Source organism: Rhinoderma darwinii, chromosome 7, assembly GCF_050947455.1.
Source record: "Rhinoderma darwinii isolate aRhiDar2 chromosome 7, aRhiDar2.hap1, whole genome shotgun sequence".
Taxonomy (NCBI): domain Eukaryota; kingdom Metazoa; phylum Chordata; class Amphibia; order Anura; family Rhinodermatidae; genus Rhinoderma; species Rhinoderma darwinii.
Window position 1 is genome coordinate 134596845 of NC_134693.1, and position 26493 is coordinate 134623337.

The 26493-nt window shown below is 45.5% G+C and overlaps 2 protein-coding genes across 4 annotated transcripts in view; one reads left to right on the plus strand and one right to left on the minus strand.

The window, feature by feature from the left end:
• The first annotated feature begins 1027 nt into the window (after positions 1-1027).
• On the plus strand, positions 1028-20356 carry IMPDH2 (inosine monophosphate dehydrogenase 2). Of its 2 annotated transcripts, none has more exons than XM_075831735.1 (14): positions 1028-1201; positions 6482-6530; positions 8636-8737; positions 8854-8928; positions 9021-9227; positions 9384-9471; positions 9557-9756; positions 10837-10927; positions 12849-12944; positions 17023-17166; positions 17883-18027; positions 18114-18257; positions 18459-18542; positions 20123-20356. In XM_075831735.1, the coding sequence occupies exons 1-14, from the start codon at positions 1104-1106 to the stop codon at positions 20142-20144; spliced, it is 1545 nt and encodes a 514-aa protein (XP_075687850.1). In that variant the 5' UTR covers positions 1028-1103; the 3' UTR covers positions 20145-20356. The 2 variants fall into 2 exon arrangements, with proteins under 2 accessions (XP_075687850.1, XP_075687851.1); XM_075831736.1 differs by lacking the exon at positions 1028-1201 and adding an exon at positions 5640-5690.
• A 40-nt stretch (positions 20357-20396) lies between these two features.
• The window catches only part of NDUFAF3 (NADH:ubiquinone oxidoreductase complex assembly factor 3), a 31342-nt gene continuing 25245 nt past the window's right edge, over positions 20397-26493 (minus strand). For both annotated transcript variants that reach the window (XM_075831738.1, XM_075831737.1), the window contains exons 2-6: positions 25877-25988; positions 24912-25104; positions 24376-24442; positions 21791-21891; positions 20397-20618 (exon numbers count right to left, since the gene is read on the minus strand). In XM_075831738.1, the coding sequence (XP_075687853.1) occupies positions 20538-20618; positions 21791-21891; positions 24376-24442; positions 24912-25104; positions 25877-25968 (534 nt within the window). In that variant the 5' untranslated portion in view covers positions 25969-25988 and the 3' untranslated portion in view covers positions 20397-20537. The remainder of the gene's footprint in view (positions 20619-21790; positions 21892-24375; positions 24443-24911; positions 25105-25876; positions 25989-26493) is intronic.

Consider the following 26493-nt stretch of genomic DNA (forward strand, 5'->3'; position numbering starts at 1 on the left):
CTTTGAAAATCCATGTCGGAACGGCCGTATAAAACTTTTGAAAAGTTTTTCTGCCAGATATTAAATCAGCATTTTAGAACTCCCAAAATGCTCATTTCAATATCCGGCAGGAGAACGTTCAAAAAGTTTTATACGAACAGTGACATGGCTTTTCAAAGTAAGTACACCAGCTTCATCAGGTCTGAGATCTGTTTAATAAGGTGCAGTTTGTCCTGTAAATCTGGTGATGGATCTTCTTTACGACCCTCCTGATCCTGGATTTTTCATACAGAGTTCTTGAAGGAATTTTGAGGCACATTTTTCTGCCTGCACTTTCTTTGCTGCGTTTTTTGGCCCGCGGGCAAAAAAAAAAATGCAGCGCAAAAACAATTTCTCTGTCCCCCATTGATTTCAATTTTTGCTGTGGTTGCTGCAACCAAAAAAACTCCCTGTGAACTAGTAAGGGATGCTTTAATAGAGATGAACTAGTGCAGGTGTGTATGAATGAGGCTACTCTTTAGTGATTCCTGGCAACCAATCAGAAGTTCTAAGATGTCTTGTGTGATGCTGGTAGACTTGTCCTGTGTCAAAGAAGCCCATCAGGCAGTGGAGCAAGATCTGCACTAGTGACTGACCAAGAGGGCTGCTGACAGCTTTATCAGGGCCTTTTATGGATGATCTACAGCTGTTTCTGGCTAGACCACCGTGTACTTATTTCACCATTAGTTTCTAAGAATTGCTGATCTGACCGGTTCAGTAGCCTACGTTAAAAGAGCAGAGGCACAATAAATGTAATGGCAGCTATATTGGCTGTCACCCAGCTTTCTCGGGAGCAGATAGAACATAGAAATGACGGCACGCAATGATAAGTATTTATAGCAGCCTGGGATTAGGTTTGGGACGTGGGGCTGTTGCACGGGACTGCTGGGCTGGTTTGGTGCGATCACAGACGGTGTTCCACAGGAGAGCAGTTTGTTACTTTGTATTCAGTCCCCGGTTACACGTGTGGCGGCGCTGAAGTCAGTAGGTGGCGCTCCGAGCTCTTCATAGACTGCTAGCGCCGGGCTGGTTGGCCTCTTGTCTAGAAGGCCGGGCAGGGGAAGGAACGACCTCGTGCTGTCTGCATGGCGGATTACCTGATCAGCGGGGGCACCTCCTATGTCCCGGACGATGGCCTCACTGGCCAGCAGCTCTTTGGGGCTGGGGATGGCCTCACATATAAGTGAGTATTGGTGGTGGCGACCCTTGTACTCGCCCGCAATGTCACCCGCTGCTCTCCCTGTCTGAAGCCATTGTGTGGTATCATGTAGTAACGGCAGGAATAGGATCAGATATTACCCAGGATGCTCTGCCAGCCTCTCTGATAGTACTGTAGTGCCCAGAGTACCCTCATAGCCTTCCTGATAGTACCACAAGACCCAGGATGCCATGCCAGCCTCCTATGTAATGTCATAGTGCCCCGAGTATCCGCATAGCCTTCCTGGTAGTACCACAAGACCCACATGCCCTGCCAGCCGCCTATGTAATGTTATAGTCCCCAGAGTACCCGCATAGCCTTCCTGGTAGTACCACAAGACCCAGGATGCCATGCCAGCCTCCTATGTAATGTCATAGTGCCCCGAGTATCCGCATAGCCTTCCTGGTAGTACCACAAGACCCACATGCCCTGCCAGCCGCCTATGTAATGTTATAGTCCCCAGAGTACCCGCATAGCCTTCCTGGTAGTACCACAAGACCCAGGATGCCCTGCCAGCCTCCTATGTAATGTTATGGTGCCTCTATAGCCTTCCTGGTAGTACCACAAGACCCAGCATGTTCTGCCAGCCTCCCTGGTAATACTGTAGTGCCCAGAGTACCCGCATAGACTTCCTCGTAGTACCACAAGACCCAGGATGCCCTGCCATCCTCCTATGTAATGTTATAGTGCCCCGAGTACCAGCATAGCCTTCCTGGTAGTACCACAACACCCAGTATGCCCTGCCATCCTCCCTCGTAATACTGTAGTGCCCACAGTACCAGCATAGCCTTCCCGGTAGTACTAGAAAAGCCAGCATGCCCTGCTATCTTCCATGATAATTCTATAGGGCCCAGAGTACTCTCATAGCATTCCTGGTAGTACTACAAGACCCAGCATGCTCCGCTATTATACTTTAACTCACAATATGCCATTCTTTGTGATGAAACTATAAAACTCAACATCCTCTGCCGAGTTCTATTACTAGAAGACTGGATGACCTTGCCAGGTTTAATGGCCGTACTGTAAGGTTTGCCATGCTCTGCCAGGTACTGTGTAGGGTGTATGCCATGCTCTGCCGGGTACTGTGTAGGGTGTATGCCATGCTCTGCCAGCTACTGGGTAGGGTGTATGCCATGCTCTGCCAGCTACTGTGTAGGGTGTATGCCATGCTCTGCCAGCTACTGGGTAGGGTGTATGCCATGCTCTGCCGGGTACTGTGTAGGGTGTATGCCATGCTCTGCCAGGTACTGTGTAGGGTGTATGCCATGCTCGGCCGGGTACTGTGTAGGGTGTATGCCATGCTCGGCCGGGTACTGTGTAGGGTGTTTGCCATGCTCTGCCAGGTACTGTGTAGGGTGTATGCCATACTCGGCCGGGTACTGTGTAGGGTGTATGCCATGCTCTGCCGGGTACTGTGTAGGGTGTATGCCATGCTCTGCCGGGTACTGTGTAGGGTGTATGCCATGCTATGCCAGGTACTGTGTAGGGTGTATGCCATGCTATGTCAGGTACTGTGTAGGGTGTATGCCATGCTCTGCCAGGTACTGTGTAGGGTGTATGCCATGCTATGCCAGGTACTGTGTAGGGTGTATGCCATGCTCTGCCGGGTACTGTGTAGGGTGTATGCCATGCTCTGCCAGGTACTGTGTAGGGTGTATGCCATGCTATGCCAGGTACTGTGTAGGGTGTATGCCATGCTTTGCCAGGTACTGTGTATGCCATGCTATGCCAGGTACTATGTAGGGTGTATGCCATGCTATGCCAGGTACTGTGTAGGGTGTATGTCATGCTCTGCCGGGTACTGTGTAGGGTGTATGCCATGCTCTGCCAGGTACTGTGTAGGGTGTATGCCATGCTCTGCCAGGTACTGTGTAGGGTGTATGCCATGCTCTGCCAGGTACTGTGTAGCGTGTGTGCCATGCTATGCCAGGTACTGTGTAGGGTGTATGCCATGCTCTGCCGGGTACTGTGTCTGGTGTATGCCATGCTCTGCCCTGTACTGTGTAGGGTGTATGCCATGCTCTGCCAGGTACTGTGTAGGGTGTATGCCATGCTCTGCCAGGTATTGTGTAGGGTGTTCTACGTGCATGCCATCTGCTGGCAGGGTACTATAAAGCACATTGTGCCCTAAAGCCCAGAATGCTCTTTCAGCTAATGTGATGGCGCTACAAAACCCGTCCCGCTCTGCCTACTACTGTCTTGGTATTATAAAATGCAGCAGGCCTTGCCAGGCTTTGTTGGGGTACTATAAGTCACAGCATGATTTCTTCTAAACCTATGAGAAGCTTCTAGAAAGCTCCACATGTACTGCTATGTTTTATGATGGTACCAGAGCAGCCTATGTGCCCTGCCAGCCTTTGCGATGATCCTATAAGACCCAGCATGCCCTCCCAGTTGAACAGAAAGTTCTAGAAAACCAAGAGGCGCTGCCAGTTTCAGTAATTCCAACAGCTGACTCGGCGTGCCCCGGCTATTCATGTGGTTCTATTGCAATATTGAGAATGTCCTGACCCGCTCTGGGACTTCTTGTTCTATGTTTGTTGTGCCATATTTCTCTGCATTATAGTTGGGTAGTGACCCCTGGATAACGTACATTGGTTCCGCTATAGGTTGGTGGTGGTGGCTTTAGCTGGGGATAACTGGTTAGTTTAGGTTTAGGGTCATGTGGGGCCTCGTGACAATATCCGCCTCATGTTTTTTTTTTGTCTTTCTTCCTCCTAACTCTGATTTCATGGAGGAGGTTGGGGCACTGGGTATTGAGACAGGCAGCAGGTCTGACCACCCGGACCATTCCCGCGCTGACCATGGATGAACGGGTCATTCTGCCAATACAAACGATAATTCTGTGTGTCTATGGCAAATTCAAGACCTCAAATTTTTATTTTCTGTGACGTTAAAACACCTATCCAGCTTTCCCCGACTCTACTCCCATATTGCTGCCTAGACCGGTTTGCCATTCAGGACTATTGAAGGTCACCCAGCTTTCCCAGAGACAACTTTATAGAATTTTTAAAGCGGATCAGTCTCCTCTTCTGACATATCTATTTTAGTAAATACTTGTATTCCCCATGAAATTACAATTCTGGAACGTATTTTCTTAGAATTCTGTATTGTCGTCCCTCTGTTATTCCTCCTAGAAATGTATGAATAAGTTGACAACTGGGTGTTACCATTCCCTTTGTCAGAGGGGTGTGTCCCTTCAAAGTAGCACTGTGTCAGCACTGATTGGACATGGTCAGGACACACCAAAGTTAATTTATTCATACATTTCTAGGAGGAGTAACAGAGGGCATGGTATAATGCAGAGTTAAAAGAGAGAACGTTCCAGAATGGTTTCATGGGGAATAAAATTATTTACTAAAATAGACCTCACCGGAGAGGTGACAGGTCCTCTAATGTGACAGATGAGAACGACAATTTTTAGGTGTAAGTGCTGTTTACAGTGATAAGGAATTTACCTACACCGCTCTAGTCTTTACCTTTTTTTTTAACCATGTTGTTGCAGCACAGAGTATTTCAGGATGAGAGCATGCTGCTCTAATAGGAGGCAGTGACCTGTCCCCTCTTATCATTATATTAGTCATATCAGCTGCTTGTGATCGGGCCTGTGTTCTGATGTAAGGAAAAGTTTTTAAAGTCAAGTGGAAGGACACAAACTGAGAGCGGTGGTCCCAGCAGCACAGAGTATTTCACGATTAATGAGCTGATTTAATTGGAGATCGTGATCTGTTACCTCATGACGGCATGTGACAGGGACATGTGTGAGGAGGAGAATAAAGGCAAGTGCAAGGTCACAGGTAGTGAGAGAAGGGCCACCTGCAGCACAGAGTGTTTCAGGAGGAATGTGTACTCTTCTTGTGGGGGGCAGGAACCGATCAATTCATTAGTGAAGAGTTGTGCAGTGTTATGATTTGGAAGAGCACAAACCGTTAGTGGAAGGAAAAGTCCATCAGCAGCACAAAGTATTTCAGGAGAAGTGTGTAGTGACTCATGTAGTAATGAAGTAATACATTTTGTTCTATCGGGTTTCATCCTTTTACGTTGCAGAAAATAGACACGCGCACCATTACGTAACATGTTTGAGTCTTGTTGTTTTTTTTCCATGGGTCTGTCCTTATCAGACGTTGTCCATGTCCTCCCCATACCCTGTGTTTATCTTCTAGAACATTTGGCCTTGCTGCCCATAGCAACCAATCAGAGTTGAGCTTTAATTTCTTAAACTGCTGTGGAAAAATGAAAGCTGAGCTCTTATTGGTTGCTATGGGTAGCAAGGCCAGGTTTTTTATTAAATGGTTTTGATAAAGGAGGCCCGTGGCAACCAATCAGAGATCCGCTTTCATTTTTCCACAGCAGTTTAAGAAATTAAAGCTTATTGGTTGCTATCGGTAACCAGGCCAGTAAAAAAAATAAACATGTCGCTGAGTTGCCCTCTGTGAAGACTGCTAATATGGCCGCCTTTACATATCCCACATGGGTAGTTACCCAGCTTTTCTAGGATCCTGAATGAAAATATTCTGAATTAGGCCCCATGCACTCGACCGTGCCAGTAATCACGCTCCGTGATTACGGGCACAGCCGGCCACGGACAGCTGTCCGCATTTACGAGTCGTGGTCGTATTATAAAGTATAGGAGCACGGTCCGTAAAATAAAAAATAGGACATGTCCTGTCTTTTACAGAAGATTTCTACGGCATGGACTCCTTCCCGGGGTCCGTCGGCCGCAGAAATGAATGGGACTGTAATTACGTACAAAATCTACGTTTATATTCATGGGGCCTATGGCAGCCATAGGAGACTGGAGATGTAGCTTATTATACAGGTTGTATGAGATAAGGAAAACATGGCTGCTTTCTTCCATTCACTTAAATGGGGCTGAGCTGCAATACCCCACACAGCCTATAGACCAGAGTGGCGCTGTTTCTGTAAGAATACAGGCATGTTTTCTATATCATACAGCCCCTTGAAAGGCTTGTTCATACGACCGTCATTATAGTCCATCTCCCTTTCATATAGTTTTTGCCAACAATTGTGTTGTATCACACAGGTTACTGGAATCCCAAAAATATTTGCAGAGAGACAATAGGTCATAATAATAGATTTGCTATCCAGGTGTTTTAGGAAAGTTAGGTGACCGTCCCTGCGAGACCGTAATGACAGCCCCGTTAGTCATCCAGATAGATATAATTAAGAATTCACACGAGGACAAGACCAGGGTCCTAGATATTTGGTGGCTGACTAACGGTTGTTGGTTTTCTTTCTTAACAGCGACTTTCTTATTCTTCCCGGGTACATAGACTTCACATCCGATCAAGTGGTGAGTAACTGTCCTAAATCCTTGACTTCTAGAGCCTGGGAGGACATAGTTCACTGATGACACCATGTTTGCATTACAGTCGAGGGTTTCCCTAAAAGTTAATAATTGGGGCTGAACCAGCAGAGCACTTCTATTGATCCGATTTTCACCCTGAGTTAAAGGGTAACTAAATGTTCAACAAACTTCTGACATGTCAGAAGTTTTGATTGGTGGGGGTCCGAGTCCTGAGACCCCCACCAATTGCTAAAATGAAGCGTCAGAAGCGCTCGTGTGAGCGCTCAACCGCTTAGTGTCTGTTCGGCTTTTTCCTGAAATCAATGTAGCGGAGTACTGACTCAATAGAAAGTCTATGAGCCCGTACTCCCCTACATCGGCTTTCCGGAAAAAGCCGAACAGAAACAAAGCGGTCAGCGTTCACACGAGCGCTTCTGCCGCTTCGTTTTAGCGATTGGTGGGGGTCTCAGTGCTCGGACCCCCACCAACCAAAACTTCTGACATGTCACTATGACATGTCAAAAGGTTGTTCAACGTTTAGTTACCCATTAAATGATTATATTCTAAAACATTTTTGGAGAATTTTTAATAGTTGAGCACAGTCAGGTCCATGTCCCTTCTAAAGTGGTAATTGCCTGTTTTGGAACCAATGGCTATGACTGAATAAAGCTATATAGGCAATTTTCCTTCAAGCAATTGTCGCATCACAAAAAGTGATTGTGCTTGGCAGGGGCAGGCTGATAAAAGGTTTGGGCTCCTGGGCAATAAGGCTGGATTCACACGAGCACATTACGTCCGTAATGGACGGAACGCATTTTGGCTGTAGGTCCCTGACCGAACACAGTGCAGTAGTTACATGTCAGAAGATTTGGTTGGTGGGGTCTGAGCACAGGGACCCCCACCAATCGCTAAAAAGAAGCTGCAGAAGCCCTCGTGTGAGCTCTGAGCTGCTTTGTTTTTGTTCGGCTGTTTCCGGAAAACTTGAGTCTGTACACCGCTAAATTGATTTCCGGAAAAAGCCGAACAGAAACAAAGCGGCTCAGTGCTCACACGAGCACTTATGCCGCTTTGTTTTAGCGATTGGTGGGGGTCTCAGTGCTCGGACCCCCACCAATCAAAAGTTCTGACATGTCACTATAACATGTCAGAAGTTTGTTGAACATTTAGTTAGATAAAATTCTAGCTGCCTGCAGCCGCCACTAGGGGGAGCGTACTGCATACTGATATATTATTGAGTCAAAGGGGTTTTTCCATCAGGGACATTTATGACATATCCACAGGATATGTCATAAATGTCAGATAGATGCGTGTCCCACATATGTGACCCGCACGTATCTCTAGAACGGGGCCCCCTAAACCCCGTTATACCTCTCTGTGCTCCAGCTGACTCGTGTGATTTCTGACCATGAAGAAGGAAACAGCGTAGCTCACATGCTACGCTGCTTCCGTAACTGCCAATCACTACTATGGAAGTTACGAAAACAGCGTACCTCAGTGAGCTACGCCGTTTTTGTAACTCCCGGACATATAGTCAGGAAGTGGCCGGAAGGCGGCGGGAGCAGATAAAGGTAGAACAGGGTTTAGAGGGCCCCGTTCTAGAGATAGGTGTGGGACCCGCATCTGACATTTATGACACATCCTGTGGATATGTAATAAATATCCCTGATGGGAAAACCCCTTTAAGCGGGAGCTGTGTACAGTGAGCTCCCCCTAGTGGTGGCTTCAGGCAGCCGAAATGTTGTCATATTTGTTGACGGGACATGGGATTTGGAGCAAGAGAAGCTCCAACCCCCTATTAAGATATTAATATAAAAAAAATGTATCCGCACAAAATTTTGGATTCATTTAAAAATTAAAGGGTTATTTCTGACGGAAACATTTATGGCGTATCCATGGGATATGTCATAAATGTCTGATAGATGTGGGTCCCAACACGCTTTAGATTTAAATGTCAATGTGAGCAATATTTCCCGTTCCTCGTATAAAATGGTCAGACGACACCGTGCCAACATTTCAGTGGGAGTTCTGAGTAATGTCCGGGGTCCTGCCAGGTGTGCAGGCGGGTAATACTTCTTGCTGTGTAATCCATTTTTCTTCTTTTGTTCTATTAGGACCTCACCTCTGCCCTTACTAAGAAAATAACCCTAAAAACACCACTAGTTTCATCCCCAATGGATACTGTAACAGAAGCAAACATGGCGATCGCTATGGCGGTAAGAGAAATGTTCGACTTTACAGGGGGGTTTTTTTTTTTGTTTTTTTTTATAAATTGTTTAAAACATTCTAAAAAATACTTTTTTTTTTTCCTTTCCGTGTTTTTTTTTTTTAGCTGACCGGTGGCATCGGTATCATGCATCACAACTGCACACCTGAATTCCAAGCTAACGAAGTCCGCAAAGTAAAAGTGAGTCAGTCCCTCCGCTCCTTCTTTATATGCTCCTCCGAGAGATCAGAAATGATTCAGGTAGATGATCTCTTCCCTTTTCCCTTCCTCAGAAATACGAGCAGGGATTCATCACCGATCCTGTAGTAATGAGCCCCACGCACCGGGTACAAGACGTGTTTGAGGCGAAGGCTCGTCATGGCTTCTGTGGGATTCCCATCACAGACAACGGGAAGATGGGGAGCAAACTGGTGGGAATTATATCATCCAGGGATATCGACTTCCTTAAAACTGAAGACAACGACGTGCCGCTGAGTGAGGCGAGTGTTGGGTGCTGTCATTTGCATTACGTGGGGGGGGGGGCTAAACGCCATAATGGCAGGATTTGTTTGGTTTTTTTGGTTTGTTTTTTGAGGTTGGGGGTGGGTCACCTAGATTTTTTTTTTTTTTTTTTTAATATTTGCTCTTATAATTAGATCATGACCAAACGAGAAGATCTCGTCGTTGCCCCGGCCGGCGTTACACTGAAAGAAGCAAACGAAATTCTTCAGAGAAGTAAAAAAGGTACGTTGGTTTGCGGGTCTATTCATCAGTCGTGACCTCCTCGCCAGCCGCTGATTTTCCTGATATGGTTTATGCTTCGTTTTAGGCAAATTACCGATCGTTAATGAGAACTTCGAGCTTGTGTCCATCATCGCACGGACCGACTTGAAAAAGAACCGGGATTACCCACTGGCTTCTAAGGATTCCAAGAAACAGCTGCTCTGCGGCGCTGCCATAGGAACCCACGAGGATGATAAATATCGCCTGGATCTTCTTCTACAGGCCGGAGTGGATGCTGTGGTTTTGGTGCGGCTTGAGATTTTTTTTTATTTTTTTTACCTTGTGCCGCTTGGTCTCCTGCTCGCCCCTTTTTTGAGGCCACATTAGTCCGCACATTTTTAGTTAATGGTCGATGACATGAGCACCCAGAAAAAGCCAAGCGGAGCTGACTAGATGCAAAGATCTTTTGTAGCGGTCACTACATAGTAGAGGTTGGACCCCCACCAATTGGACATTGGTGGATTATCCTATTAAGTGTCATCAATGTCTGTCCCGAATCAAGCCCATCAACATTGGCTATATAGTCAGTAGATGTAAAGTCCGCATCTCTGTACAATCATATATTTAGATTTATTTTCTTAAATTATTGCTGTTTTTTTACTTAAATTATTTTTAAGGATTCATTTTGACATCTGGAAACAGTCAACAAGCTGCTTCTATCCCTAGTGTGCCCGTTACACGATGCGTCCGCACACGCTGATTTACAGCAAATTGACGCGGTTTTTGGCCTTGTGGCTCAAAGCATGTGCTTCACCTCTACAGGCTGCGCTGCCAAAAACTGCGTCAATTCACGTTAAAACTGTGTGCGGTTTTGTCGCGAGGCAAATACCGTGGCTTAAAAGTATAGTGCAGAGGCACCCTTCTGTGCCTCTATTAGGGTACACAACCCACGTTGTGGTGACCGCATGCGAACAAAACCACACCCACGCGCTGTGGCCAATGGACGCACAATTTTGGCAATAATACCAGTTTTACTAGCAAAATCGTGTGGTTATTGGCCAGCGCGTGGGCGTGGTTTCATTTGCACGCAGCTGCCGCAACGTGGGACGCGTACAAAGTAGAGGATAATGTCCTGCTGTGAGTAGAAATCACTCAGATCCTCCCTCTCCGATATTTAACATCCCAATAGTCTAAGATAAATATCTGTTAATAAGCTGATCTACACTGGGTATTCACACAAGCTGCAAGATCTGTCAGCAGAAGCCAGCCTGCTTGTTGACTGTTTCCAAGTAGCAACAGATCTGGCCTATAAAGGTTTCGGGAGAAGAATTTTATTTTATTTTATTTTTTTTTTTCATTGACCTGAATTTTTCTTCTGCATTTTAGGATTCCTCTCAAGGAAACTCCATATTTCAGATAAATATGATCAAGTATATAAAAGAGAAGTATGTAGATCTCCAAGTGATCGCTGGAAATGGTAAATATTCAGGTCGTTGTTTTCTTGGTGCATTTTCAGTTGGGCTGCGTGCAGATTTATGGAGTCTGGGGACTAATAATGAGAGTTTATTCCGTCCCTTTAAAATTCGTACGATAAAGTGGGGCGCAGCTTGTTAACCCCTTAGTGACCACTAATACGCCTTTTAACGTCATTCACTACTGGGCTTTAGGCTAGGCTGACGCCTTTTCACGTCAGCCTAGTCTAAGTCCTGCACGGGTCTCCCGTGCAGGCTGGAGCCGGGGCTCTGCTGTCTGATGACAGCTGAGCTCCTGCTCCAACGCCCGCGATCGAAGTTTACTTCGATCGCGGCCGTTTAACCCGTTAAATGCCGCCGTCAATAGCGACCGCGGCATTTAACTTTGTTTACAGAGGGAGTGCGCTCCCTCTCTCACCCATCGGCGGCCCGCGAATGCAATCGCGGGTCTCCGATGGGGTGTCATGGCAGCCGGGGGACTGATAAAAGCCCCCAGGTCTGCCCTGGACATATGCCTGTTAGGACGCGCCGGAGGCACGTCCTAACAGATTGCCTGTCAGATTTACACTGACAGGCAATAATGCTCTGGTATACGAAGTATACCAGAGCATTATAGCAGCGATCGGAACATCGCACAGTAAAGTCCCCTAGTGGGACTAATAAAATCAGTCATCAAAGTGAAATAAAGATTATTAATAAAAAGTACAGTAAAAAAATAAATAAAACCATTTTTTTTCCATAAAAAGTGGTTTTATTTAGTAAAAGTGTAAAAAAAAAAAAAAAAAAGTACACATATGTGGTATCGCCGCGACCGTAATGACTCCATTAATAAAGTTAATATGTAATTTAAACCGCAAAGTGAACACCGTAAAAAAAAAACGCCAAAAACTATGGCGAAATTGCAATTTTTTTCCATTGCCCCCCAAAAAAGTCATAATAAAAATGAATCAATAAGTCCCATGTACCCCAAAACAGTACCATTCAAAACTACGTCTTGTCCCGCAGAAAACAAGCCCAAAAAATCACTACATTGATGGAAAAATAAAAAAATTACGGCTCTTGGAAAGCGACGATGCAAAAACAAATAATTTTAGTTCAAAAGTGTTTTTATTGTGCAAAAGTCGTAAAACATAAAAAAACCTCTACATATGTGGTATCGCCGTGATCGTACCGACCCATAGAATAAAGGTAACATGTTATTTACGTCGCACCGTGAACGGCGTCAATTTAAAAACGCATAGAACAATGGTGGAATTTCAGTTTTTTTTTATAATCCCCCCCAAAAAGGTTAATAAAAGTTAATATAAAAATTATATGTACCCAAAAATGGTGCCATTAAAAAGCACAACTAATCCCGCAAAAAACAAGTCCTCATACAGCTATGTAGACGAAAAAATAAAAACGTTATAGCTCTTTGAATGCGACTATAGAAAAACGAATAAAATAGCTTGGTCATTAAGGCCTAAAATGGGCTGGTCACTAAGGGGTTAATAGGGTCCCCGAAAAATTTTTTAGTAGTGGAAGCTACAAACCACTGAAGCCGGTGCATTGCATATGAGGTTTCTGTATCTTATATAAATAGCCAGTGACACATCAAGTAACACAACACGCAGAATGTAACGCTGAAGCGGCTTGACAGTCAGTGACAAGTGTCTGCCCCCCCCCCCCCCCCCCCCCGTAACGCTGGCTTAGGGCTATCTTTATAATTCACTATCCTATTACTTTCCTTTTGAGTCACATGTAAGATGAAGAACACAAAGCGGTCACTGCAAGTCAAAAACTGATGTGTATTATGCCATATAACCCAATACTGCCCCCTAGTGGTACAACATGGAATAACTGCCAGGCACAATAGTGGTGTTTTTAGCCTAATGTAATGGATTGGTGTAAAAAAGAAATATCTAATTTGTTCTCTTTTATTTCCAGTGGTCACTGCTGCGCAGGCCAAGAACTTGATTGACGCTGGGGCTGACGCATTGAGGGTGGGAATGGGAAGTGGATCCATTTGCATAACACAAGAAGGTAAAAGAACAAACAATATCTGAAATGTCTGCGTCTCCGGTCCATTAAATCTATTTTTTAGTGCATGTTCTATTTGCGGAGGGTACGGAGGGGTTTTGATGTTCTGAAAAAAAGGCTACGTTGGATGACTGTTTGATTGCAGAGATCCCACTCCTTTTTTTGATGTGTTGGGGGGGAATTCTGCATTCATGTAAAAATAATATCAGAGACCACGGCTCTTTTCATGTTCCCCTAACTTTTCCACATGTACTGACATTAAGTGGCCAAATAGCTGCATAGCTGACTGGTCAAAAAAGACGGAAAAAATAGTGAAATTAAAGAGGTTCTAGGCTCTATATAATCTCTACTTGTTAGACGGGTCCTTTGACATTAAGCTGATGTCAATGTGCTCCCCTCCTAGGACCCCCAGTGATCGGCTCTAATCTGTGGGGGAAACCTGGCAGTAAGTGTTCAATTTATCTGCAGCGCCACCAGAGGGGAAATGAAGCATTACACGGTGCCCATTCAAATCAATGGGTTGTCTGTGGAATACAGGACAGGTCCTCCAGAGTGAGAGGCGCTCTATGTAACCATCCTCCACTCTGACCAAGTGATGAGGATCCTGAACAGAGGACCCCCCCTCTATTAACTCTGAATTCTGCATATGGTGGAGAATCAACACAGAGAAGAATAAGAAAGCTGGTTTATCTGGGACGGGCAAGTGATGTCACTATGAAGGGGAGAGGCTACTTTGGGAGGGCTTGTGATGTCACAAAGTGGGGATGCAGCTTTATCTAGGGAGTGTTGGCGATGTCACTGAGGGGGAAGGATTATCTGGGAGGACTAATGATGTCATAATGAGCAGGCAGGTTTATCTAGGGAGTGTTGGTGATGTCACTGAGGGGGAAGGATTATCTGGGAGGACTAATGATGTCCTAGTGAGGAGGGAGTTTATTTGGGGAGGGCAAGTGATGTCATTATGAAAAGGGGAGGGATTATTTTGCATGTGCTAGTGATGTCACGAAGTAAGGCTGCATCTTTTTCTAGTTATCAACTACACATTGCCAGAGCAGGTTCTCTAGGGAGAGCTGGCGATTTTAAAGTGAAGAGGCAGGTTTATCTGGGGAGGACTAGTAATGTCACAGTGAAGAGGTGGGGTTATAAGGGATAAGTAGGTGTAATGTCACTACTAATCTCAAGTTTAATTGCCTGTAAAGCAACGATCTCCTACAGTGAAAGGAGGGGCAGGGAAGATCTATTGGGGACTGCCGTCAAAAAGTAAACAAACCCTAATACAGGATAAATTGCTAAAATGATTGAGTTAAAAATACCATGCGCTAGTAACACCGTTGTATTATATAAGCTAAAATAATATTTTGGCAATGGTGTCTCCTTTGACTGTTCTGGGGACCTATATGGGGTGCAACTGTTGCTGTGTCTAAAAGTGATGGCCGCCGTGCCAGACACCTAACCAGTGGGGACAAGATCATTTGTGTGCCGTGTTGCTGTGTTCGCTGCCGCCGCGGGGTCTCTGCTGCTGAATGAATTTATTTTATTTATCTTCCCTATTTAGCTGCTCCAGCGATCCCTCCAGACCTAAAGTCTCACAGCCCCAAATGCCCCTCTAGTGTGACAGGCTCCTATAGTAAGTCACAGGTTTGTCTGGCCTGAGCCCAAAGGCAGCGCCCTGCTTGACTGATTAGTAGTTGTAGATGCACTTGGGGATTTGCGGCTTTGGGGGACTGGTTGAATGTTTTGAGGGTGGGGGTCATTTATTGAGAAAGCAGGGTTCCTACAATATTTGATCGATTATTGCGCTCAATTTAAAAATCACCTCCCACTCCCCCAAAATCCTCAGAGGAGCTCTTATGTTCAATAATGAATGATGTCACTGGCTTCTTTGTCGCTTGAAGGCCCTCCATAGCTCTGCCGCTGTGCCAAGAGGTTCTCCATCTAGATGGGGAATGGGAATAATGCTGCCAAGGTGCTACTCCCCTTCTCTTGTCAGCACAGTGCCAATTCAGCTGTGAGTTAAATAAAGTTTATTTTTAGGATGACCTTGTTGCTAGGATACACTGCCTAACAACTAGACTTTTATATGAGGCTGTCAGAAAGCATGACCACAGCAACCAATCTGTCCAATATAACTCAAGACAGCAGCTTAAAGCACACGACTATCTTGAACACCATTTTATAGAGCTAACGATGCATAAAAAGTTCAGTCCCTTTAATCACTTATTACTTGGTCTTGTACTGATTTTGAACTACAGCCTCTGTTATACTCCAGAGCTGCATTCACAATTTTGCTGATGTTCTTGGAAAGCAAGATTCTCATCAGACCCCCCCCCCAACAGCTTAGCGCCTATAATGCAGTTAGTCTGATCTAAGAAAAACCTATTGTACAGCATCTGGTGTAAAGAATACACATTCCTAGAGCAAGTTCTGTGCAGAATTATGAATGCAGCTCTGGAGTATAATACAGGCTGTAGCCGTGACTCCACAAGCAGAATAGTGAGTGCAGCTTTGGAGTATAGTACAGGCTGTACCTCAGGATAAGTAATGTCATGTATGTATACAGTGACTCCACCAGCAGAAGAGAGTGCAGCTCTGGAGTATAATACAGATTGTAACTCGGGATCAGTATAATTAATATATTAACAGAGATACTTAAAGGGTAACTGAACTTTAAAAAAAAAACTTTTGACATGTCAGAAGTTTTGATCTGAGGGGGTCCGAGCACTGAGACACCCACTAATTGCTTAAATGTAGCGGCAGAATCGCTCGGGGGAGCGCTGTGCCACTTAGTTTCTAATTGGCTTTCCTTGGAAAGCCAAGCGAGCGGTGTATGGACTCAATAGAAAGTCGATCAGGTTGGGATCTCAGTGCTCGGGCCACCACCGATCAAAACTTCTGACATGTCACTATGACATGCCAAAAGTTTTTTAAAAGCTTCGTCAGACTTTTTATGTAGATTTATGCAATTTGTAAAATGGTGTACGATGTTGGCCATACAAGGGCAGGGAGGCCCTCTGAACCCTGCTTTTTGGGGAAGTGTTTGCACCCTCCTAACTCCCTGGCACAATGACTTGGGAATTTCTGGTCGGCCCCCCTGTACATCTGTTGTCAGTGGGACGTGATGGGCTGGTCTATTAATGAGGGGGAGGGGAGGGGAAATATTATTTGTGTGGATATCGCTGGCGCCATGTGGTTCCAGTGTTGCCAATAAGACCGCATGGCGTTTTATACCAAACGAGGCCACCTCTAATCTGCCTGCCTGACACTGGCGTCCATGTTTTGGGAAATGGACCACTGCCTTGTATTATGCCAGTTTGCTTTTAAAAGAGCACAAAATTCCCCCAAAAATGTTTTCCATCGTTTATTTTTCTTTGTCATCCATCAGTGTCTCTGCACTTGGATTACTAACCTTGCATGTGTTCATGTCAATATAGTGGAACGCACTGGAGGTTGCCATTTCGTGGCCTGAACCGCGACCCCCAAGGTGTTTTGTGCGCAAAAACAACTGTTCCCATCAAGGCAAACAACCCCCCCCCCCCCCCACCCCAAGATTGTGCATGGGGGTTTGTTAGACCACAATAGGGATGGTGGGGCAACCTTCTTAGTAACCATCAGGAATCTGTGGTAGGGGGTGAGGTGGTTCAGCAAAGGACTCCATTCCCATTAGAGGATAATTTTACATATGCTGGGAGAAAACAAAACGTCCGAGATAACGGTCCAGCCTTTAATTTGCTATGATGGCCTCTTGTGGTAGGAAATGCCAAATTTTACTGCTGTGACTGTAAAGAATCCTTTCCTATATTGAGGCTAACGCTGCCTTTCCTACACACAAAAAGGACGTACCTACCTCTATGGATCTTGGTTGATATGAGTATATGCGCCCTAAGAACACCCATACAAACCAATTGATACCGGTGGCTGTTTTGTAAGGGATCTCTACTGTTCTGCTACATCTGTCACATGTGATGGAGGTGGCCATGTCAGCTGTGCCTTCCACCTTCATCAATCCATGTCTGAAGCTCAAAATGATTTCCAAATACACTGAGGACTCATACATTCATGACTTCTTGTGTTGTTACTGCAGTCCTGGCGTGTGGGAGGCCTCAGGCCACGGCTGTGTATAAAGTTTCTGAATACGCGAGAAGGTTTGGGGTGCCGGTAATTGCCGACGGTGGAATTCAGACAGTTGGACACATTGCGAAGGCTCTGTCCCTTGGTGCCTCCACAGGTAAATAAATGTTTATCTACATAATGCTTTGGGGGAGATTTGTGTACTAGTAACATTAAAGGGGTTATCCCGTAATAATTTATCACCTAGCCAAAGAAAAGGGTATAAATTATCTGATTGGAGGAGGGCACCCCACCGATCGCAAGCTTTCCATGCCGTTTCTGGGAGCCCTATAGGAATGGTGTCGTAGTGCACGTGCTCAGCCCCCGCTCCATTCATTTCTATGGAGCTGTCGAAGATGGTGCTCGGCCGCTCTATGGAAATTAATGGAGCCGTGGCTGAGCACGCGCACTACCGATTTGTTCATAGGGGGCTCCCAGGAACGGCAAGGTAAGCTCGTGATCGGTGGGGGGGTCCCAGCGGTCGGACCCTGACCGATCAGATATTCCCTTTTTCTGTGGATAGGTGACAAATAATTACAGAAAAACCTAACTCCTGTCTGTTTCATCACTAATTGTACATGGGAACCACGTTTTGTGCTCCGAGCAGTTGTCACTTCCCTTCCCCCGCTCTCCTTGGCAGCTAATACAAAGTTTATGGGGGCGATGATGAGCGCAGGAAAAAGCTTTTCCATTTATGGTTTCTATGTGAAGTTGTTGCTGTATCCTGAGGCATGATGGGAGTTGATGGGATGGGAGTTGATAATATTGGTTGTGGCTGGAATAGAGGACATTTCCAGGACCTTAACCCCAATTCCTCTTTTGATTTGTTTGCAGTAATGATGGGATCTTTGTTGGCCGCAACCTCCGAAGCGCCAGGTGAATATTTCTTCTCGGACGGCATACGGCTAAAGAAATATCGCGGTATGGGCTCCCTGGATGCCATGGATAAGAACGTGAGCAGCCAAAAGAGATATTTCAGGTAAATTATATTTTGCAATATGGCGCCCTGGTCTCTATCTTGTGGACTGGATCCTCCATTGAAGTTTTTTTGTTTTTTATTTTCAGCGAAGCGGATAAGATTAAAGTAGCCCAAGGTGTGTCCGGTGCCGTACAGGACAAAGGATCCATTCACAAGTTTATCCCATATTTGATTGCTGGAATCCAGCACTCCTGCCAGGATATAGGTGCAAAGAGTTTAACACAAGTCAGGTAAGTGACATTTGTCTTAAAGGGAACCTGCCATTTGGGTCAAATGCACTGAATGGGACATCTGAGAACATTGTCCCCTGCTTCAAAACGGTCGAGATAAGGCATGGGGGAGGGGAACTGAGCTCAATCGTGGTGAAGGCTGTTGGGTGCGGTCACATGTAGGGTGACATGTAACGTTTTTAAGCTTCTGCTTTGTTACAGGGCGATGATGTATTCCGGTGAGCTCAAGTTTGAGAAAAGAACAATGTCTGCGCAGGTGGAGGGAGGCGTCCATGGTCTTCACACGTAAGTCTCATCACGGGTTGTGCGCGCTGCGGAGATGGAGAGTTCTGTTCTCTATAATCTGACACTTTATTCCTTCCCAACTATAAATATAACTCCAGGCTGCTTTCCAAATGGCAGAGGTTCCCTAGAACTTAAGGGCCTAAAAATGACATTGTCCAATGCAATATATACCCGCACATACCTTGCAATAATCCAGGCCGAGTGCAGATTGTGTGGACATCTGATTGTAGTATAAGACCATAGAGCTCTAAGTACATTCTCGACAAAACTCACTGTTATGCCTAAGGCTTGAAGGGGTGGAGCATGACACGGATTCAAAGAGAAAGGCCGTGTCATGCACCACCGCCTCACACCTTGCCGTAAACATAAGTATCAGTTTTGCCTGGAATACCCCCTTTAGGGTATGTGCACACGATAAGTGGCTTTTACGTCTGAAATTACAGACTGTTTTCAGGAGAAAACAGCTCCGTCGTTTTAGACGTAAAAGCGCCTCCTCACATTTTGCGAGGCATCATTGACGCCCTTAATCTTGAGCTGTTCTACATTGAATTCAATGAAAAACGGCTCTAATTACATTTCAAAGAAGCGCCCCGCACATAATGTAGAGAAGCGCCCCGCACATAATGTAGAGAAGCGCCCCGCACATAATGTAGAGAAGCGCCCCGCACATAATGTAGAGAAGCGCCCCGCACATAATGTAGAGAAGCGCCCCGCACATAATGTAGAGAAGCGCCCCGCACATAATGTAGAGAAGCGCCCCGCACATAATGTAGAGAAGCGCCCCGCACATAATGTAGAGAAGCGCCCCGCACATAATGTAGAGAAGCGCCCCGCACATAATGTAGAGAAGCGCCCCGCACATAATGTAGAGAAGCGCCCCGCACATAATGTATATAAGTGCCCTGCACTTCTTTGACGAGGCAGTCATTTTTACGCGTCGTCGTTTGACAGCTGTCAAACGACGACGCGTAAATGACAGGTCGTCTGCACAGTACGTCGGCAAACCCATTGAAATGAATGGGCAGATGTTTGCCGACGTATTGGAGCCGTATTTTCAGGCGTAAATCGAGGCATAATACACCTCGTTTACGCCTGAAAATAGGTCGTGTGAACCCAGCCTTAGGGTATGTTCACACGGCCAAATTTCAGACGTATACGAGGCGTATTATGCCTCGTTTTACGTCTGAAAATATGGCTACAATACGTCGGCAAACATCTGCCCATTCATTTGAATGGGTTTGCCGACGTACTGTGCAGACGACCTGTTATTTACGAGTCGTCGTTTGACAGCTGTCAAACGACGACCCGTAAATTTACTGCCTCGGCAAAGAAGTGCAGGGCACTTCTTTGCCACGTAATTTGAGCTGTTCTTCATTGAAATCAATGAAGCACGGCTCAAGGTTTACGAGCGTCTCAGACGCCTCGTAAATTACGAGGAGGAGCTTTTACGTGTGAAACGAGGCAGCTGTTAACAGTCTGTCTTTTCACACGTAACTGCCTCTCAGCGTGTGAACATACCCTTAAAGTGAACCAGTCAGCAGACTGTTGTAAACGTGTCTGATTTTTCCATTTTCTTCCAGATACGAAAAGAGGCTTTTTTAACGTTGCTAAACATCATCGGCCGCCGTCCACAGCACAGAATGTCGCCTCTGCCTGCATTGCATGTCGTCTGCGAGGAGATCACACCACCACCACCAGCTGCCTTGTTCTCATTGGCCAGTCTTCATAACGTGGGAGTCTGGGTAATTGGGAAATAAACTGTTCATGGTTCTCACTACTACGCCTGGGGTTTTACAATAAAAATCTAAAATCTTCTGCGTTTCTCTATTGAATCATACAGAAGTGAGACTGATGGCCGAGTTCTTCTCTTTAATAGAACAGAGGAAAATCTATAAACCAACATCATCCTGATCAGTCTTCTGCTATTAACCTTTTGACCAGCTGGGGGCGTCCTCTGCTCCACGTCCAGATTTTAATAAATAAATCAATCGTCGTCTACTCCGATACTGGGATTAACGCGGCTGCGGTGACTCGTCGCTCACTGGTCAGGAAATTAAATGTTGCACAAGCATTGGGCTGTGGAGAATAAAGAACAGGAATGTAGATGGTGCAAGGGAGAACAAAGCAAAGGGGGTTGTTCAATATTGGGGAGGGACTGTACCCCTTCATGAGCCTCATATTCCCTACTGTAGAGATGCAGGGATCAGCAACCTTCACCACTCCAGCTGTTGTGAAACTACAACTCCCAGTATGCATTGACAGCCAAAGGCTTTATTTTTCCAGCCAATGGCTGTCAGGGCATGCTGGGAATTGTAGTTTTACAACAGCTAGAGTGCCGATGGTTTCTGACCCCTGGACTAGAGCAATATTCCCTACACAGGGGGGATCGTACTAGCCCCATCTCTCTTTAATGTTCTGAATAAAAGACGACGGATGGAGCAAAGCTAGCCATACACAAACAAACGTCAGTGCCGATCAGCTGATAAGATGGGTGAGGTGACTGTACCCCAAAATCTGCTCTCGGAAGGAAGTTTCATGTTGGATTTTTTCATGGACAATGTTTTGTTCCATCATCAGAGGGTGTCTGGCAGTCACTTATCCCTCTCCCCAGAACCTGTATGGCATAAACCTGCCATGATTTATTTATTTTCTATTCCCTTATGGATTATGTATGAATCTATAAAGGGGAAAAAAAAATGCAATCAGAGACCATATGAACCCGTAGATTTTTATAGGTGCCATATTACAGAATCCATATGACATGGATCCATAAAACGGACGCCTACCTGAGCAATTGTGTGGTCAGTTAAAAAAACAGGAAAAACGTCCTAAAGACAATGTGTGCTTAGCACAACTTGTACCCAATCTCTGATTCTATGGACAGTACGTCCTTAAAAGGAAGAAGTGGAGGGTTAACAGGAATAGAAAAAGATGGGTTCTTTTTTTCAAAAAACAGCGCCACACCTGTCCGTGGGTTGAGTGTGGTATTACAGCTCCGTTCCATTCAGGAGAGGAGCTGCAATGCCGGACAACCCATGGACAGGTGTGGCGCTGTTTTTGGAAGAAAGCAGCCGTGTTTTTCTAATGCTATACAACCCTTTCACACAACAGAACAAAGCTGATTTCTAGAGTTTTTACTGCGATGTTTCTTTAAATCCAATTTGGGGTCCACTACTATACGGGTCTAGATTTCATGCTGGCTCTACAAGGGGGTACATATTTATCATCAGTCTGTTTTAATCACTCACTGTGTCTTGAACCTCTATGGCCATTCCTTTCTTTCTCAAAAACCTGGCGATGGCGGGATCTAGTCTCTCCACACGGTTTCCCGTTCCCAGCACCAGGATTTCTGCCATAGAAAATGAAGAGGGTTAAATATACAATGGACGCATAGAAAAAGGTGGGCATATGTGGCACCAATAAGTCTCTGTGCAGAAGAGAATGCCTCTAAAAGTAAAATTCCATTAATCCACCATTATCAGGACGTGATTTATGTGCATGTTCATCTAAAAGTGTTTGTTTTTTTGTTTCATACTGATGACCTATCCGCAGAATAGGTCATCAGTATATGATCGGTGGAGGTCCGACACCTGGGCCCCACACCGATCAGCTACTCTGGCTGCCTCCAGGCACTGGATGTCCGTGGCAGAAGCAGGTGGCTCTACACTGCAGCGCTGCCACTATACTGTGACCGGAGCCATCTGCTTCCGGCACGGAGATCCGGAGCAGCTGATCGGTGTTGGACCCCCCACTGATTATATACTGCTGACCTATAGGTCATCAGTATGAAATATGGTCCCATGCCCGGGACAACCCCTTTGACTGTAATTTAGATTTAATCAAAGGAGACTCAGAATTGGCTGTTTTTGATTCCAGATGATCTTGCACTGTATTTGTAGGAACAAGTGCCAGACCATTGGAATTTCTGGATTATTGGATGCTGTATGAAAGGAACGTTGCTGCATAGTATACACAGCTTTTTGCAAGAATCTGGGCGGGAGAGGATTTTTTTGTGAACAGCAGAGGAAGTATAAGGGCGCGCTCACAGCCGTATATACTGGGGTTAAATCTATATATTTTCTGCCAAAAATGGGATCTGATCCTTTTACAAAAAAAGTTTCCTGAATTGGGATCAACTTCTATTTTTTGCCAAAAGACGGATGTACTATAAATACACAATAGATCTAAATTTGTATATGGCTCCTCATGTAAACCAGATACAAAGTAACAAAAAAAAAAACAGCCCATAATTACTCTAAGAACTTTTTTTTCTCAGTCATGTTCCTATACATTGCCCATGAATATGACAACAGATACACTATATGGTCAAGAGTATGTGGACGCCCCCCCTAATTATTGAGTTCAGGTGTTTCAGCCACGCCAATTGCAAAAAAAAATCAAGCACACAGCCATGCAATCTCCACAGACCAACATTAGTAGCCATGGTCACCTGTAAGTGCTATTATTATCTGCTAGATCTGCCTCGGTCGCTTGTAAGTGCTATTATTATCTGCTAGATCTGCCCCGGTCACCTGTAAGTGCTATTATCTACTAGATTTGCCTTGGGCACCTGTGTTATCTGCTAGATCTGCCACAGTCACCTGTAAGTGCTTTTATTATCTGATAGATCTGCCGTGGTCATCTGTAAGTGCTATTATCTGCTAGATCACCTGTAGTATTATTATCTACTAAATCTGCACCAGTCACCTGTAAGTGCTACTATTATCTACTAGATCTGCCCCGGTCACCTGTAAGTGCTACTATTATCTACTAGATCTGCCCCGGTCACCTGTAAGTGCTACTATTATCTACTAGATGTGCCCCGGTCACCTGTAAGTGCTACTAATATCTACTAGATGTGCCCGGTCACCTGTAAGTGCTACTACAAGTGAAGTGGAAGCGTCCAGGAGTAACAACAGCTCAGCCACAAATCGGTAGACCACACAAACTCACAGCGGGGTGACGAGTGTCGAAGCGCGTGGCGCATAAAATTATTAAAAGCTATCCTGTTATATGACTCACTACAGAGATCCACACTGCCTCTGGAAGTGACATCACACCAGAATTGTGCGTCCGGAGCTTCACGATATGGGCTTCCATGGTCACTGCACACAAGCATAGGATGACCACGCACAATGTCAGGCGGCGGCTGGAGAGGTGTAAAGCACGCCGCCACTGGACTACGAAGCAGCGTGTTCTCTGGAGGAATAAATTACAACTCACTATTTGGCATTCTGATGAAGGAATCTGGGTCTGGCTGATGCCAGGAGAACGCTACCTGCCAAAATGCATATTACCTACTTTAACATTTAGTGAAGGAGGGGTAATGGTAATGGTTGTTTTTTTAGGGTTTGGGCTTTTATTTCCAGTGAAGGGTTAAAGGGGTTGTCCCACCACAACAACTTATCACTATCTTGTGGATAGGAGTTGTTGTGGTGGGATAACCCTTCTAATTCTACAGCATAGTAAGACATTATACACCATTGTAGCTTCCAACTTTGCGGTAACAGTTTGGGGTTGGCCCTCTCCTGTTCCAGCATGACTGTGCCCCAGTGCAAACAGCGAGCTCCATAAAGACATGGTGTGAGGAACTCGAGTGGCTGCACAGAGACGGACCTCTACCCCATCCAACACCTCTGATGAATTGGAACGCCAACTGTGAGTCAAGCCCTCTCATCCATCAGGTGTCCACATACTTCTGGCCATACAGTGTAACTCTATGTCTATTATATATCTAGACAGCAGATATGTGCGCTAACTTTAGACTGTTTAGCAGTTTGTGATTTTAAGAGGAACGCTAATCGTATACAAATATCACTAACACTGCCATTACCTATTTTGGGAACCAGCAGATGAAACAAGGATAAGCTCTCCAGTGAGATGTCCTTAAATGTTCCCACCTAGACACAGAACAAGAAGACCATGAAATATAAAATACAACATCTATTTTCTTTACATGGCAAAAATAACAAAAGCTGTTTGTTTCTGAACCTCCTGACTCTAAAAGTTTCTCCCAATTTTATTCTAATATTTAAAGGGGCCTGTTTAGTTATAAAAAAAACAACTTTTAAAATACCCCTAATCCCTGTGCTCTCAGATTAAATTCTGTCTACCTTCAGCCACCACTAGGGGGCGATTGGGAGTTTACTGTATACAGACTAAAATGAGAGCTGTATATCCATGTTCAATGAGCTCCCCCTAGTGGTGTCTGCAGGCAGGCAGAATTTTATCATGCAACACTATGCCTGTGTGCAGGGGATTTGAACATGAAACAGATCTCCGACCCCTATAAAGATATATTTATGACATAAAAGAAAGACAGACGGAACGTGTGCACGGATATATCAGTCTTTGTGGCTCCACACTCACGTTCCATTGCAGGATGCTCCTGGGTATCACAGCGCAGGGTCCCACTATTTGGTCTCCGTTAATAACGAATCCAAGGGAGCTATAGCGCTCAATGAACATTATCTCTGCGGAGTCTCTTTCGACACGCGTCACCGTGGTTTTCTCATAGAGTTCATCTCCGGTCGGTGACAGGCGGTGGGATCTACTCTGCTGCCTGCGAATAATGTAACATCATTTACTTAAAGGAGTTCTTCAGTTTCGAAAACTTATTTTAATACACCCTATTAGGGAATTTTCACACACACCGCCATAATACAGATCCATTAATTTATATGGTGCATGGACACCTGCCCATATATTCACAGGTAAGTGTCCAAGCCGTAGAAATGCCCCGAAAAAATAGGACATGTCCTATCTGCAGACCGTACCCCTATACATTATAATGTGAGCATGGCCCGTAAACGATGGTGACAGTCGGCGGTTCGTCCGTTCCATAATCACGGACCGTGCACACGTCTAAGGCCATGGGCATGAGGCTTTATTAGAATCCGCTGTTCAGGACCCTCGTCTCTTGGGCAGAGTGGAGAGCGGTTATAAAGAGTGTCTCCCTCTCTGGAGGACCTGTCCTGTCCTGTATTACACAGACAACACATTGGTATGTATGGGCACAGTGTAATGCTTCACTTCACCTGTGGTGGCGCTGCAGAGAAACTAAACACTTACTGCCAGGTTTCTGTACAGATTACAGCCGATCGCAGGGGGTCCCAGCAGGGAGACCCTTTGTGATCTACTTATTGTCAAGGAAACCTTCTAGCAAGTGGGGATAGTTCAAAGCGGAGAACCTCTTTAAAATTGCAGCTTCTCCGTTCACACTGGAGGTGGCCATATTTCTACGCTTGTTGCCCATAGCAACAAAGACTGTAGGCCCATCATGTATGTTGTATATAAGTATCTTGGAGAAACTTGATAGACAGTATATTACTTACCATGCGTGTGCTGCGATGGCCGGCCCATACTTCCCCAGATGTGGAGCAGATAGACGTAACAGGGGAAGACCTAACAAAGCTAAAGGTGCCATGTCGTCAACTGGACACAACCCTGCGGAAACCACACGAGAATACAGTTACTCCTCACATCCTACTACAGGCCATACTCCATTTCTTCAATAGGATTAGTGACCGGAAGTCCAGAAAACTCACTGCCAATACCTCCCCTCCTTCATGACTTCTACTTTATGTCACATATCTCATGGGCTGAGGGCCTCCAGAATAGCGGCTCTGGAGGATAAAACATGTTAGGCCCCATTCACATCACGTTTTAGGCCTACATTTAGCACACATGCCGGGAAAAGCTCCCGACGTATACACTAAACGGAGGCTGTGACGGATCGCTAAGGCTGGGTTCACACGAGGTCATTACGTCCGTAATGGACGGAACGTATTTTGGCCGCAAGTCCCGGACCGAACACACTGCAGGGAGCCGGGCTCCTAGCATCATAGTTATGTACGACGCTAGGAGTCCCTGCCTCGCTGCAGGACAACTGTCCCGTACTGTAATCATGTTTTCAGTACGGGACAGTAGTTCCACGGAGAGGCAGGGACTC